The following is a 15,507-nucleotide window of genomic DNA, read 5'->3' as shown; positions in this document are numbered from 1 at the left end:
TTCACAGCCATATATACCATACCATCATAAGGATGATACAGTTTAATACTAATGTATGTCAATGTTTAGTTGAGTTTTTTTCCTTCTCAAACACACTGCTGGTCGGCTCTTTCATGTGATATCTTTCCATGCAGATAGGTCTGTGAAAATGACTCCCGCTTCCTTTGTTGGGCTGACAAATCTCAGAGCTGTGTGTCTCAAAACCTGCACAAATAAAATATTTGATATTAAGGAAACAGCTTAACCACCTTGATTTTTTTCCCGCCCAAATACCTGACATGTTTCTGTTCCTTAATGATCTTGTTACAACATGTGAGCTGTTGTTACATATGTAATAACCACAGTATATCACCTGTTTTGATGGTTTTGGTTAAAGGTCATCAGCCATACTGAGCCATGGCTCACCAACAGTAGCAGACTGGTATATTCTCTCTTTTCAAAGAGGAAACACTGAGCTCATAATTAATGACAAACATGGGATCATTGTTGAGTTGATGCTAAGAAGCTGTGATGGTAAACTTCACTGATTTCAGAGGAATCTCCTTATAAATAAAACTGTTTGTGTGAGTCCTTTATTTCATTGTTTGAATATAGTTTTAGTTTTGACACACTTAATAAAGTGTGTGTGTGTGTGTGTGTGTGTGTGTGTGTGTGTGTGTGTGTGTGTGTGTGTGTGTTCAGTGAACTGTATCAGTCAGTTTCTGTTCAGTCTGACTGAGGGAGGTTTTTGTACGACGGTTTTTCACTGTGTGAACACATACTGACTGTTGATATAGTGAAAACTCTGACAGTAATAAACTGCTGCATCTTCAGCCTGAACTCCACTGATGGTCAGAATGAAGTAAGAGTTTGATCCACTGCCTGTAAAACGACCTGGAATCCCTGATGCTCGCTGATTAGCAGCATAAATGAGCAGTTTAGGAGTTTCTCCATCTCTCTGTTGGTACCAGGCTAAAGCGTGGTAGCTGCTCCAAGTATAAACATCCTGACTGGTCCTACAGCTGATGGTTGCGGAGCCTCCCAGAGCAGATGTCTCTGCTGCAGGCTGAGTCACTGTGATCTGGCCTCTGGACTCTGAGGATACAGAGACAAAAACATAAAGCAGCGTCATGGTTTTGATGGTTTTGTGGGCTTCATTTCAGAAGGACGGATGTTCATAAAGGAGAGGAGTTTGATTCTCTGGACTTTACCTGTGAAGCAGCAGCAGAGGAGAGTCCAGATGAGGACGGAGATCAAAGTCATGTTGTTGATGAGGAGGATTTCTGTGGCTTCTGTTGTGATGAAGGACAGTTGTCAGTCATCCAGTGTTCAACTCTCAGGACTATAAACTCTCCCAGAGCACTGGAGCATGGTGCCGCTGATGCAAAGTGGCTCTCTATGGAAATGCTCTGACTGACTCCAACAGGGTCTTGGATTACTCTGATGATGCTGTTTCATCAATGGATCAATCAACTTATCACAGTATTGATTAGGATGTGTCAGTGATTATTTTTAGGTGGTTTGGACTTCATGTGTATTGACGACTGTTTTTTTTTTTAATGTATTTTGTCATATTCAAATGTATTACCACAAAAAGATAATATAACTTGAGTTTTAAAATCATTATATACGAAATAAAATCACATATTCATAAATTGGCGGCTCTGTGTTGTTGTAAGTTTTCAAGTTATTTCAGTAATTTTACTTCATTTTGGTGAGTTTGTTTGTGTCAAAGTCAGAGAGCCGTGTCTCTCTACACTGAGAGGTTTTTGTACGGCGGCTCAATGAGTTTGTATCACTGTGGTACACATTCGGTGGAGGAACCAGACTGGATATTGGAAGTAAGTTTCTGCTAAAATATTAAATACTGTATCATCAGTTAAGTTTATAATTTCTACGTCTGAACATTTGTAGTAGATATAAGTTTCCACTGTGCTGATCTAAAACACTTTAAAGTCTCAGTTTTATTGTTTGTTCCTCTTGTGTTTCCTTAAAGTTGAACTCAAAGCAGCTTTACTGAACTTTTTTTGAAATGTTCAAGTTAATTTGTTAAATGTGAACAGCTTGAACTGCAGGACAGAGTAAAAAACAACAATCCTACTTTAAAAATGATTTTAATTTCAGCCTTTAATTCTCTGTTTTAATTTGATAATTTAAATTCAAAGAAGATAAACAATGTGAAATGCTGTGAATCTCTGATCATTTAAAATGTCTCCAGTTGTCTTTTAACCTCAGTCTGAAATCATTTTGACAGATTTTTGAGGGTTTTTCATTTTTTGAATGTCTCAACATTTTCCGTATATTACGGTGGTTTGTTAGTTTTGACTGATGAATCTGATTAACTGTTGATCTTTTGATAGTTTTGAAAGTAAATATGTTGTTATAAATTCAAACTAAATCATAGATGTCTGAATTATATATTCAAACTTTATGTCCTTATTTATATATAGTGTATAGTGTAAAATAAAATACATTAAACGGTCATATAAACGACTTAAAGGAGTTTCTGTCAGATGTTTTTTCTGCTCCACCAGTCACTCACTGACACACTGTTTCACTTCCCTCTGAGAAACCTCTCATGCATATCAGCACAGAAAGAGTCCTCATATGGCTCCACCCTCTCACAGTAAAGGTGTCCAAGTGTCTGGTGTTGGATTGACAGCTCCTCTAATCTGATTGGTGTCTCCTAGGTGATGTCCGTCCCACCCTGACGGTGCTGCCCCCCTCCAGCGAGGAGCTGCAGCAGGGGAAGGCCACGCTCATATGTCTGGCCAACAAGGGCTTCCCCTCAGACTGGAGTCTGGCCTGGAAGGTGGACGGCAGCAGCAGCAGCAGCAGCAGCGGGGAGGAGAGCAGGAGCCCCAGGGTGCTGCAGAAGGACGGCCGCTACAGCTGGAGCAGCACCCTGAGGCTCCCTGCAGACCAGTGGAGGAAGGTGGGCTTTGTGACCTGTGAGGCCACCCAGGGCTCCCAGACTCCAGTCTCAGAGACACTGAGGAGAGACCAGTGTTCCCAGTCCTGACCTGACTCACTGGGACTCTGCTACTGGTTTTACTCTGCTACTGCTCTCACTCTGATCTCTAATCAGAACAGTGTAACATTGTGTAACTTCAAACTGTAACAACTGCATTACTGTAGTACTGATGACTTAGATGCTTGAAACAATAAACATTTTCTCTCTTGAAATCAAATATTTTTCTGTGGATGTTTTACACCAACAATACATGCAGGATTATAACTCTTTCTTGATCTTAATCTTGGGATTATATAAAGTATTGTTACATATCTATGAAGTATTTGAGTCTCAACTGACAGTGTGTCTGTTTAGCAGTGGTATCATAAATCATTATGTAAAACATGGTGTTAATGGAAGGATGAAAGGATCCCATAATTTTAAAATCCTTCCAAAATGTAGTTTACATTAATAGAGTTTTGAGGATTAGAAACAAAGTGCAGAGTATTGTCAGCAAAAGATGATATCACCTGGTTCTTCTTTTACACCAAAGGTTTCCATGTCAGTATGTTTGTTGCATGTTTCTTTAAGAATACCAAAAGAACACCTCTGATGTGTTTTTATTTATGTGCTGCATTAAAGTTCTTATTGAATTGTCCCTGGTTTTGAGATATTAAAATGTGCAATAATATGTTTTAATGTCTGAAAGGGTATTATCTTATTCAAAGAGAAAATTAAAATATGTATTTGTAATGTTTTCAATAGATATAGGACTTTGTTTGCTCATATTTTAGTTTTCTAAACTGGTTTGATCATTTCATGGAAAATCACCCAGGTATCCTTTGACCTTGATGTAATTTATTATTATTTCAGTTTCATAAAGGGTAAATGTGCATTAAGCTGATATCCTGAATCCTGTCAATAAATTGACAAAAGTCTTAAGAATAAAAAATGAATATCTGACATAGAATGCAGGACATAATCATAACAAATATGTAAAAATAACAAAACATGAGTGTGATCTCTAGAGTTACACTATGTACATATACAGTAGGTACAATCATTGTACAAATGTAGTGCATACGGCCTGCCTCCCCATGTTCCCCCCACACTAGACCTCTGACCTTTTCATGTGTGTCTGAAAGAAAAAAGGGAAAAAACTGCTAATAACACAAAAATGACTGTCTAAGATAATTTTGTTTCCATTAGAGTTCTTCTTAAAAGCCCTCCTTAATTTCAGTTCCTGCCATGAAACCAAGAGATACCAACATTGTTTCCCTCTGAGATCTGATTATTATTATTACACCAGAAGGAATATAGGATTTTGTGAAATATAATAAAATGTCATCGGCATATAGATAGATTTTTCGATAGTGTGACTGAAACAACATCTGAAATTTTGTGATGTTTCTAATGTAATGATGACAAAATGTAGAGAGTGGTGCAGAAAGAGGAAGTCCACTGCTGTTTTAATCTTAAAGCTGAATCTGGTTCACTGACAGTTTGGCCCAGAGGATAAATAATAAGAAACATCTTCACTGATTACTTTTGTAAACACATAACGGACCGTATTTTAAGTGCAGCGTGGTAGATCCTGGATGTACGGACTGTGCAGGCGTCTCCAGGCACTCCTGTTATTCAGGTTCACGAATGTGCCGGAGCACAAAGTGCAAAAGGGCTGGATGAAGGTGAATATAGAAGGGAGGGTGGGCTGATTATTTGTCAAGTCAATTATTATCAAACAGTCTAGATTTCTTGTAGTGGTGATGAAAACAACAGAAATAGAAGCAATACAGATAAATAGATCATATCAACATTCTATAGAAAATATGACATCATAATTTCTCTTCGTGAACCAGTTGACATCACAGACTCAGAGTTTGATTGGTTTATTCTTATTATAAAACAAGTTTCTCTGTAGTTCTCTCGGATTTCTTGTGGTGAACCACAGGGTTCAATCCTGGGTCCTCTTATTTTCAGTTTACATGTTACTGTTGGATCAAAGAGTTAAGTGTTAGTGTTCCAGATCTTCCTACAATCCAGTGATTCTTAAACTGAGATCTTTTAATTTGCCCCTAAAATTCTGCCAAACAGGTGAAATCTGCTGAAACTGTCTGTTGATGTTAATCTTACTGCTCATAGTCTGTGTATAATATTTGATGCTGTGTTTTCCTTTAATCATCAGCTGACTTAAATCGTACAGTGAAGAGGTAATGTTGTCTCCACTTTTGAAGCATACCAATAGGTTCTTCTTGTGTTTGTAAAGCCTGAAAAGGTGATCAGCTACCTTTCTGCAACTCCAGTTAACATGTAACCAGTCTGTTAACGAGGAGGAAGAGTAACTGAGAGAAGTGAAAATACAGATCTAAGAGGAGACGGAGAGATTCAGGGAGGAGCTAAGCTGTTACTGAACTATAGAAGAGAGACGAACTTCCATATTCAGCAGAGTTCAATACACAAACCACAAACATTACCTTCATTCAACAAGCTGGCATTGGACTATTATGTATTTTCTTTACTGTTTCTAGTCATTCTAACAGGTATGAAAGTTTCTGCATGAAAAAAATTCAATTCCACTTTTGTCTGAATGTGATTCCTTGATCGTGACTTTAACATGTTATAACAGAGAAACATGAAAACATTTTGTATTATGAAAATATTGTACATGTGTTTCTGAGATAATGATTACAGTCTAATCTTTCTCTCCACTGCTGTTTTACTCTAAACAGTTATACATTCAAATATTAATTTATTATGAACTATTGCATTAAAGTCATCAGTCAGCATCTGTGAAATATAAGAGACCCTCTCTGGAAACTAATGTTTTTAGCACATCACACACTTAAAAACATTTCAACTTATGAATTAAAGAAGTAAATATTTTAATGGAGCAGTATCTGCTGCAAAATAATGATCACATTAATGTCTGAAAACATGTTGATTGAAGCCAAAGTTTATTTCGTTCACTGTTCTCACAAAGAAACATTTAAAAATTTAATGAACAAGCTACAAAGTCTGATAATTATCCTTTTATCACCTGATCGTAGTTATATAATATCCTGAAGAGGAAGACAGCAGCAGGAAGAAAAAACAGCTGAGAGCTGAGAGGAGGGAGGAGAAAACCTGAGACTGAAGAACAGGAAAGACACAAACTTTCACTGTGGACTTTAACACAAACACGGTTGGTTTTTAAGATGCTGTCAGTGCACTTTAGTCTGTTTCTGACTTTGTTTCTCGTCACACTGACAGGTAGGTGAGCAGATGAACTACTAAATAATATTTTCTACTATTGACTTTAAAGGAGTTTTACTGATAAACATGAAGTAAAACAGAGTTATCTCTTCCTTTAGGTGTCGGCTGTCAAGAACTCACTCCAGTCAACAATGAAGAGAACAGTTTAGAAGGCAGCACTGTTACTCTGTCCTGTAAATATACTAAAGGAACTGCTGATTATTTCTTCTGGTATCGACAATATCCAGGAAAACCACCAGAGTTCCTCATCTCTCACATGGAAAGCGGAGAAGTGGTTGAAAATCCAGTATCTAGACTGTCTGTTAATGTGATTAAATATAAAACTCAAATGGATCTGCAGATCTCCTCTGCTGCAGTGACAGACTCTGCTCTGTACTACTGTGCTGTGAGGCCCACAGTGACAGCAAACCCATAGTCTCTGTACAAAAACACAAGCTGACACACTGACAAGCTGCTGGAAGCCTTTTTTCCACACTGTTGCACTGAACTTTTTACCTCCACTAGAGGGCCACATTATCAAGTAGGCGGTGCACTACTTCTGCACTGTGTTCAACCATTCTGTCAATAATAACTGCTGCTGTGAAGAGAACAATTCTCAGACTGAATGTTGAACATCAGATAGTTTCTCCTGTTGATTTAAACCTTGTTGTAGAGATGGAACATTGGCTGTGGATTATTCTTGCTGCTCTTTTCTTTGGTAAGACAGAAAACAGAATGTGTTTCCTTTCTCAACAGTTTTTAACACACAACTGATCTATAAGTGCTTTTAATGTCCATCAGAAAGGAAACATTTATAACTTTTTTAGAAAACAAGATGTAGTTCAGTCTGACAGACAGCAGTCAATAGAAACAGACTATTCTAGATGTGTCAGTGTCTGCTAGGTAACTCTTTAAAGCTGATGATTGTTCCCCTTTAATCAATCATCTTTATTGATTCATCTCTTCCTCTGCATGTTCTGTTCTTCCCCAGAGTGTAAAGGACAAGACAGCGTGACCCAGCCAACAGGAGATGTCATTGCTGCTGAAGGAGACACAGTTACACTTGCTTGTACATTTAAGACCAGTGACAGAGGTTCTTCTTTGTTCTGGTACAAACAAGAAGTAAATGATTTCCCAAAGTTTATGCTGCAGCGTTACATGTCTGGAGGAGGAAATAATGCTGCAGAGTTCCAGAAAAACAGATTTGATGCTACAGTTAACGAGACATCAGTTCCTCTGAAGATCCAGAAGCTGCAGCTGTCTGACTCTGCTGTGTACTACTGTGCTCTGCGGCCCACAGTGACAGGAAACACCAAAACTCTGTACAAAAACCTTTGGAGCAAAGACAACAGAATACTCCACAACATCCACTAGAGGGAGTCACACACTGTTAAACTTCAGTGGTTTCTTATCAAACAGTCTGGATTTCTTGTAGTGGTGATAAAAACAGCAGAAAAATTAGAATACAGGTATAGAGTCTGAATAGATTTATTAACACAAGGAAAAAGCATGAATTGACAGTATGGTACATTATATCAGTTACAATCACCAAGTATTACAGTACAAAATGTTTCATAGATACTATTCATCAGCTCAGAGATGCTGTCTGTTAAACATGACCCCAAGTCCAATATGTTCCCTTTAGTTGAGCTGTGAGGTGAGGTAGGAAGGGATTTAATGAGGAACAAAACTATGACTGAAGGACAGAAAAGACACAAACTTTCACTGTGATGTTTAAAACAAAACAGGTTTTCAATCCTCTCATGAGCTGTTCTGGATCAGAATATCAGCAGAATTCCTGAATATATTCTTGAATATAAGATGCTAAATGAAATATTCGGTTATTTGAAACAACAATTTTTAGGTTTTGCTGATCCTTCTGAATTTGAACTCTACTATTGAGAAATAAAACAACTTGAATCCATCATCTCCATGAACTGTGTGACTTCAGACTCTGGTATTGAATCTTTTTATTCTTCATTTTATAATAGAATAGAATTGATTTCTTGGGTCACAATATTTCTGGTGTACCACAGGGTTCAATCCTAGGTCCTCTCACTTTCAGTTCATGTGTTGTCTTTGAATTGGTAACTATAGAATCTGATATATTTAGTTACTTACAGCAAAGTGTGGAACAACAGCATTTGAGTGATTCTAGAAAAGAGATCCTTTAACTTGCCATTAAAATTCTTTCGACCGGTTTAACTCAAACCTGCTAAGGTGTCCATGTCCATGTTAAGCATACTGCTTATGGTCTTGATGTGATGCTGAGTTTTCCTTCAAGCTTTTCAGCTGATTTATGTTATAATGTGACAAATAAATGCTGTATCAACGTTAGGAACATAGATTAGATCCTTCTTGAGTTTGCAAATCCTGAAAATTTGATCCATCCTTTAAATCATCGTTGCTTCCTTTCTGTAACTGAGAGAAGTGAAAATACAGATCTAAGAGGAGACGGAGACATTCAGGGAGGAGCTAAGCTGTTACTGAACTATAGAAGAGAGACAAACTTCCATATTCAGCAGAGTTCAATACACAAACCACAAACATTACCTTCATTCAACATGCTGGCATTGGACTATTATGTATTTTCTTTACTGTTTCTAGTCATTCTGACAGGTATGAAAGTTTCTGCATGAAAAAAATTCAATTCCATTTTTGTCTGAATGTGATTCCTTGATCGTGACTTTAACATGTTATAACAGAGTTATCTCTTCCTTTAGGTGTGAGTTGTCAAGAACTCACTCCAGTCAACAATGAAGAGAACAGTTTAGAAGGCAGCACTGTTACTCTGTCCTACAACTACTCCAAAGAAGCTGGTTTTAATGATTATTTCTTCTGGTATCGACAATATCCAGGAAAACCTCCAGAGTTCCTCATGTACATCTCAGGCAGTAACATCAGAAAAACAGCAGACTCTCTGAAATCAGACAAAAGATTTTTTACTGATCTGTTTGAAGAAAAGCGTGGAGTCAAACTGCAGATCTCCTCTGCTGCAGTGTCTGACTCGGCTGTGTACTACTGTGCTCTGCAGCCCACAGTGACAGGAAACACCAAAACTCTGTACAAAAACCTTTGGAGCAAAGACAACAGAATACTCCACAACATCCACTAGAGGGAGTCACACACTGTTAAACTTCAGTGGTTTCTTATCAAACAGTCTAGATTCTTTTCCCTCATGAGACACAGTTGTGATGAAGAGTTTTACAAATGAATGTCATTTGACATATGAGTCTCCTCCTACTGACTGCAGAGGTGGCTGCATGGCAGAGAGCTGTTTGATTCCAGCTGTGAACATCAGACCAAACACAACTCACAAAACCACTCAACACTTATTCAAACTCAACATTCACTTACAGCATTTCACTTGTGTCACCATGGAAACACTGGCTGTCATTTCACTGTTTTCAGCTCTTGTAGGTACGTATGTTTTTGTCATTGTGTGATATTTTCCAAATGATGGATATTTGACTCTGGAACAGAACTTTAATACAACATGTTTCCTTCACTAGGTAACACCTTGGAAGATGATTTCTATAGAAATCAGTCAAATGAACAGTTGATCAGTTTGTGTCCACAGAGTAACACTGTACAGTTGACATTTTCCACTGTCTTCTCCTCTCAGCCTCATGAACAATGTTAGTCTAATGGCTTCATTTTCTCTACTTTTTCCAGGACTAATAGCTGGACAACAAATCTCTCCTGAACAAGATGAAGTCAGTGGAAGAGAAGGAGAGTCTGTCACACTCACATGTACCTATCAGACAACTGCTAGCTATCCTTACCTTTACTGGTACAAACATCATTCTGACTTTCAGGCACCTCAGTTTATACTCCTTAAAGGAGCAAAGGAGAGCACAGCTGAATATATTCCTAATAAACGATATAAATCCGAAACAACAGCTACATCAACTGAGCTGACCATACAGAGTCTAACCCTGGCAGACACAGCTCTCTACTACTGTGCTCAAGACACACAGTGATAGAAAGTGTAGAAGAGGCTGTACAAAAACCTGAACACAGATATCTGACTACTCTTCAAAGAGGAGGGAAGTGGTATTCAAACCACAGCTTCATATCAGATGGATTCTGCTAATTCCTGTTTTATCAGAATCACTGTGGTTACAGCTGCTAATGAAACACTGTGGGAGGATTCACATGAGCAGCAAATCCACATCAATGACAAACCAGCTGGATGATGCTTCAAACACAAGACACCATCAAACATAAAGTGACATAAAACTGTGTGTTGAACAAAAACCTGAAGTTACTCGTCGGGTTAAAAAGTGAATGTAATGAAAATATGAGAATGTTTGTTTCATACTGTCAGTTTTTATCATGAGCTGTTTCCATTAGACATTCAACAAGGGTGTCTGCTGCCTCCACTGTTTGAACTACGAGTCAAGTCAAATTAAATAAACTGTTATGTATATAGCACATTTCACACAACAGGCATAAACTCATTGTGCTTAAAAACGAAAGCAAAACAAAACAAAAGAAAGTAAAGATCATACATGACAATAACCTATAACATTACATTAACATTACATATATGAAATATAAGATAAAACATAAAATAAGGAGATGTTACATACAGTACAGACCAAAAGTTTGGACACACCTTCTCATTCAATGAGTTTCCTTTCTTTTCATGACTATTGACATTGTAGATTCACACTGAAGGCATCAAAACTATGAATTAACACATGTGGAAATATGTACTTAACAAAAAAGTGTAAAACAACTGAAAATACGCCTTATATTCTAGTTTCTTCAAAGTAGCCACCTTTTGCTCTGATTACTGCTTTGCACACACTCTGCATTCTCTTGATGAGCTTCAAGAGGTAGTCACCTGAAATGGTTTTCACTTCACAGGTGTGCCCTGTCAGGTTTAATAAGTGGGATTTCTTGCCTTATAAATGGGGTTGGGACCATCAGTTGTGTTGTGCAGAAGTCAGGTGGATACACAGCTGATAGTCCTACTGAATAGACTGTTAGAATTTGTATTATGGCAAGAAAAAAGCAGCTAAGTAAAGAAAAACGAGTGGCCATCATTACTTTAAGAACTGAAGGTCAGTCAGTCCGAAAAATTGGGAAAACTTTGAAAGTGTCCCCAAGTGCAGTCGCAAAAACCATCAAGCGCTACAAAGAAACTGGCTCACATGAGGACCGCCCCAGGAAAGGAAGACCAAGAGTCAACTCTGCTGTGGAGGATAAGTTCATCCGAGTCACCAGCCTCAGACATCGCAGGTTAACAGCAGCTCAGATTAGAGACCAGGTCAATGCCACACAGAGTTCTAGCAGCAGACACATCTCTAGAACAACTGTTAAGAGGAGACTGTGTGAATCAGGCCTTCATGGTAGAATAGCTGCTAGGAAACCACTGCTAAGGACAGGCAACAAGCAGAAGAGACTTGTTTGGGCTAAAGAACACAAGGAATGGACATTAAACCAGTGGAAATCTGTGCTTTGGTCTGATGAGTTCAAATTTGAGATCTTTGGTTCCAACCACCGTGTCTTTGTGCGACGCAGAAAAGGTGAACGGATGGACTCTACATGCCTGGTTCCCACCGTGAAGCATGGAGGAGGAGGTGTGATGGTGTGGGGGTGCTTTGCTGGTGACACTGTTGGGGATTTATTCCAAATTGAAGGCATACTGAACCAGCATGGCTACCACAGCATCTTGCAGCGGCATGCTATTCCATCCGGTTTGCCTTTAGTTGGACCATCATTTATTTTTCAACAGGACGATGACCCCAAACACACCTCCAGGCTGTGTAAGGGCTATTTGACCAAGAAGGCGAGTGATGGGGTGCTGCGCCAGATGACCTGGCCTCCACAGTCACCGGACCTGAACCCAATCGAGATGGTTTGGGGTGAGCTGGACCGCAGAGTGAAGGCAAAAGGGCCAATAAGTGCTAAGCATCTCTGGGAACTCCTTCAAGACTGTTGGAAGACCATTTCAGGTGACTACCTCTCGAAGCTCATCAAGAGAATGCCAAGAGTGTGCGAAGCAGTAATCAAAGCAAAAGGTGGCTACTTTGAAGAAACTAGAATATAAGACATATTTTCAGTTGTTTCACACTTTTTTGTTAAGTATATAATTCCACATGTGTTAATTCATAGTTTTGATGCCTTCAGTGTGAATCTACAATTTTCATAGTCATGAAAATAAAGAAAACTCTTTGAATGAGAAGGTGTGTCCAAACTTTTGGTCTGTACTGTACATATATAGAGACAGATGTAGAGGTCTTGTCTTGGTGCTTATAATATTGGCATGAGAGGCGGAATAGGTGGAGGGAGGGGCGACTCACATAAGAAGAGCACAGAAGAAGACTCCCGTTGTCAGAGGCAGTCGATACCTAAACCACTAAACACAGATACTGTCTGTCAGATGTTGTCACTGCATTGTTGTGATATTTTGTTGTTTTTTGTGACCGTACTAAAAGGGAGGTGAAACAATACAGGAATAATAAATGTTTTTAACAATGTGAGAAACTTGTGGAGCAGATAATCTGATTTTAACTTTGTGTTTAACATCAAGTTATCTCTTCCTTTAGGTGTCAGCTGTGAAGAACTCACTCCACTAGAGGGAGTCACACACTGTTAAACTTCAGTGGTTTGTTACCAAACAGTCGAGATTCTTTTCACTGGTGAGAAAAATGAAAGAACAATGAAGGCAGAAAGATAGAAGAATGATGTAGACTGTCCTGATAGCTATGAAGTATGGTTCACATCAATGAGAGAGTATCACACAGTAACTCTTCTGACAACAACACTAACAGCTGAGAGGCTCCCACCAAGGGTCCACTTTCTCCTCACTGCTGTTTTATCCTAAAGGACTCAATCAATATACAACACAGTCATTAACTCCATGTGGTAAAACTGTCAGCTGTCAATCAGTGTGATGCTATTAGCTATGAGCTAATCAGTATAATGTGATATGAAAAGCACATTGAACACATTATTAGTCAGAGCTGTGAGAGCAGGGAGGAGGAGATTAAGGGAGGAGCAAAACTGTCACTGAAGTACAGAAAGACACAAACTTTCACTGTGGTGTTTCATACTAAACAACACAAACAGTTTCTTCTTATCTTCAAGATGGTGTCAATGCAATTAAGTCTGTTTTCAACTTTGTTTCTGATCACACTAACAGGTAGGTGACACACTTCATATTTACTTCTATTGATGTTTGATTGAAAACTGAGCATGAAGTTGTATGTATTCATGTTATGAGTCTTTGACAACATGTTATAACAGAGTTATCTCTTCCTTTAGGTGTCAGCTGTCAAGAACTCACTCCAGTCAACAATGAAGAGAACAGTTTAGAAGGCAGCACTGTTACTCTGTCCTACAACTACTCCAAACAAGCTGCTGGCAATGAATATTTCTTCTGGTATCGACAATATCCAGGAAAACCACCAGAGTTCCTCATTTCCCATTTCGGTTCAGGAGATGCAATATCAGATCCAGTACCTAGACTGTCTTTTAAAGTGAGTGAAGATAAAACCCAAATGGATCTGCAGATCTCCTCTGCTGCAGTGACAGACTCTGCTCTGTACTACTGTGCTGTGAGGCCCACAGTGACAGCAAACCCACAGTCTCTGTACAAAAACACAAGCTGACACACTGACAAGCTGCTGGAAGCCTTTTTTCCACACTGTTGTACTGAACTTTTTACCTCCACTAGAGGGCCACATTATCAAGTAGGCGGTGCACTACTTCTGCACTGTGTTCAACCATTCTGTCAATAATAACTGCTGCTGTGAAGAGAACAATTCTCAGACTGAATGTTGAACATCAGATAGTTTCTCCTGTTGATTTAAACCTTGTTGTAGAGATGGAACATTGGCTGTGGATTATTCTCGCTGCTCTTTTCTTTGGTAAGACAGAAAGCAGAATGTGTTTCCTTTCTCAACAGTTTTTAACACAGAACTGAGCTATAAGTGCTTTTAATGTCCATCATAAAGGAAACAAGTTATTTCTGCCTCTATTTATAACTTTTTTAGAAAACAAGGTGTAGTTCAGTCTGACAGACAGCAGTCAGTAAAAAACAGACTATTCTAGATGTGTCAGTGTCTGCTAGGTAACTCTTTAAAGCTGCTGATTGTTCTCCTTTAATCAATCATCTTTATTGATTCATCTCTTCCTCTGCATGTTCTGTTCTTCCCCAGAGTGTAAAGGACAAGACAGCGTGACCCAGCCAACAGGAGATGTCATTGCTGCTGAAGGAGACACAGTTACACTTGGCTGTCAATATAAGAGCAGTGCATCAAATCCATATCTGTTCTGGTACAAACAAGAAGTAAATGATTTCCCAAAGTATGTTTTGCGACGTTTGTCTGGAGGAGGAGATAATGCTGCAGAGTTCCAGAAAGACAGATTTGATGCTACATTGAACAAAACATCAGTTCCTCTGAAGATCCAGAAGCTGCAGCTGTCTGACTCTGCTGTGTACTACTGTGCTCTGCAGCCCACAGTGACAGGAAACACCAAAACTCTGTACAAAAACCTTTGGAGCAAAGACAACAGAATACTCCACAACATCCACTAGAGGGAGTCACACACTGTTAAACTTCAGTGGTTTCTTATCAAACAGTCTAGATTCTTTTCCCTCATGAGACACAGTTGTGATGAAGAGTTTTACAAATGAATGTCATTTGACATATGAGTCTCCTCCTACTGACTGCAGAGGTGGCTGCATGGCAGAGAGCTGTTTGATTCCAGCTGTGAACATCACACCAAACACAACTCACAAAACCACTCAACACTTATTCAAACTCAACATTCACTTGCAGCATTTCACTTGTGTAACCATGGAAACACTGGCTGTCATTTCACTGTTTTCAGCTCTTGTAGGTACGTATGTTTTTGTCATTGTGTGATATTTTCCAAATGATGGATATTTGACTCTGGAACAGAACTTTAATACATGTTTCCTTCACTAGGTAACACCTTGGAAGATGATTTCTATAGAAATCAGTCAAATGAACAGTTGATCAGTTTGTGTCCACAGAGTAACACTGTACAGTTGACATTTTCCACTGTCTTCTCCTCTCAGCCTCATGAACAATGTTAGTCTAATGGCTTCATTTTCTCTATTTTTTCCAGGACTAATAGCTGGACAACAAATCTCTCCTGAACAAGATGAAGTCAGTGGAAGAGAAGGAGAATCTGTCACACTCACATGTACCTATGACACAACTGCAAGGAGGCCTTACCTTTACTGGTACAAACATTCTGACCTTCAGGCACCTCGGTTTATACTCTGGAAAGGAGCAAAAGACAGCACATCTGAATATATTCCTAATAAACGATATGCATCCAAAACATCAGCTACAACA

At 38.8% G+C, this 15,507-nt stretch overlaps 3 gene segments (V, D, J or C); 2 read left to right on the top strand and 1 right to left on the bottom strand.

The window, feature by feature from the left end:
* Nucleotides 1–742: 742 nt before the first annotated feature.
* Nucleotides 743–1,242, bottom strand: LOC122994085. The segment is given in 2 exon segments: nucleotides 743–1,074; nucleotides 1,191–1,242. Coding segments are annotated over 2 exon segments (384 nt in total).
* A 197-nt stretch (nucleotides 1,243–1,439) lies between these two features.
* On the top strand, nucleotides 1,440–3,165 carry LOC122994084. The segment is given in 3 exon segments: nucleotides 1,440–1,461; nucleotides 1,743–1,820; nucleotides 2,670–3,165. Coding segments are annotated over 3 exon segments (432 nt in total).
* A 3,673-nt stretch (nucleotides 3,166–6,838) lies between these two features.
* On the top strand, nucleotides 6,839–7,812 carry LOC122994083. The segment is given in 3 exon segments: nucleotides 6,839–6,881; nucleotides 7,155–7,479; nucleotides 7,809–7,812. Coding segments are annotated over 3 exon segments (372 nt in total).
* Nucleotides 7,813–15,507: the final 7,695 nt, after the last annotated feature.

The sequence above is a fragment of the Thunnus albacares genome, chromosome 12 (genome assembly GCF_914725855.1).
Source record: "Thunnus albacares chromosome 12, fThuAlb1.1, whole genome shotgun sequence".
NCBI classification, from domain to species: domain Eukaryota; kingdom Metazoa; phylum Chordata; class Actinopteri; order Scombriformes; family Scombridae; genus Thunnus; species Thunnus albacares.
The sequence above is the reverse complement of the archived record's forward strand: the minus strand, read 5'-3'. Positions and strand labels throughout refer to the sequence as shown.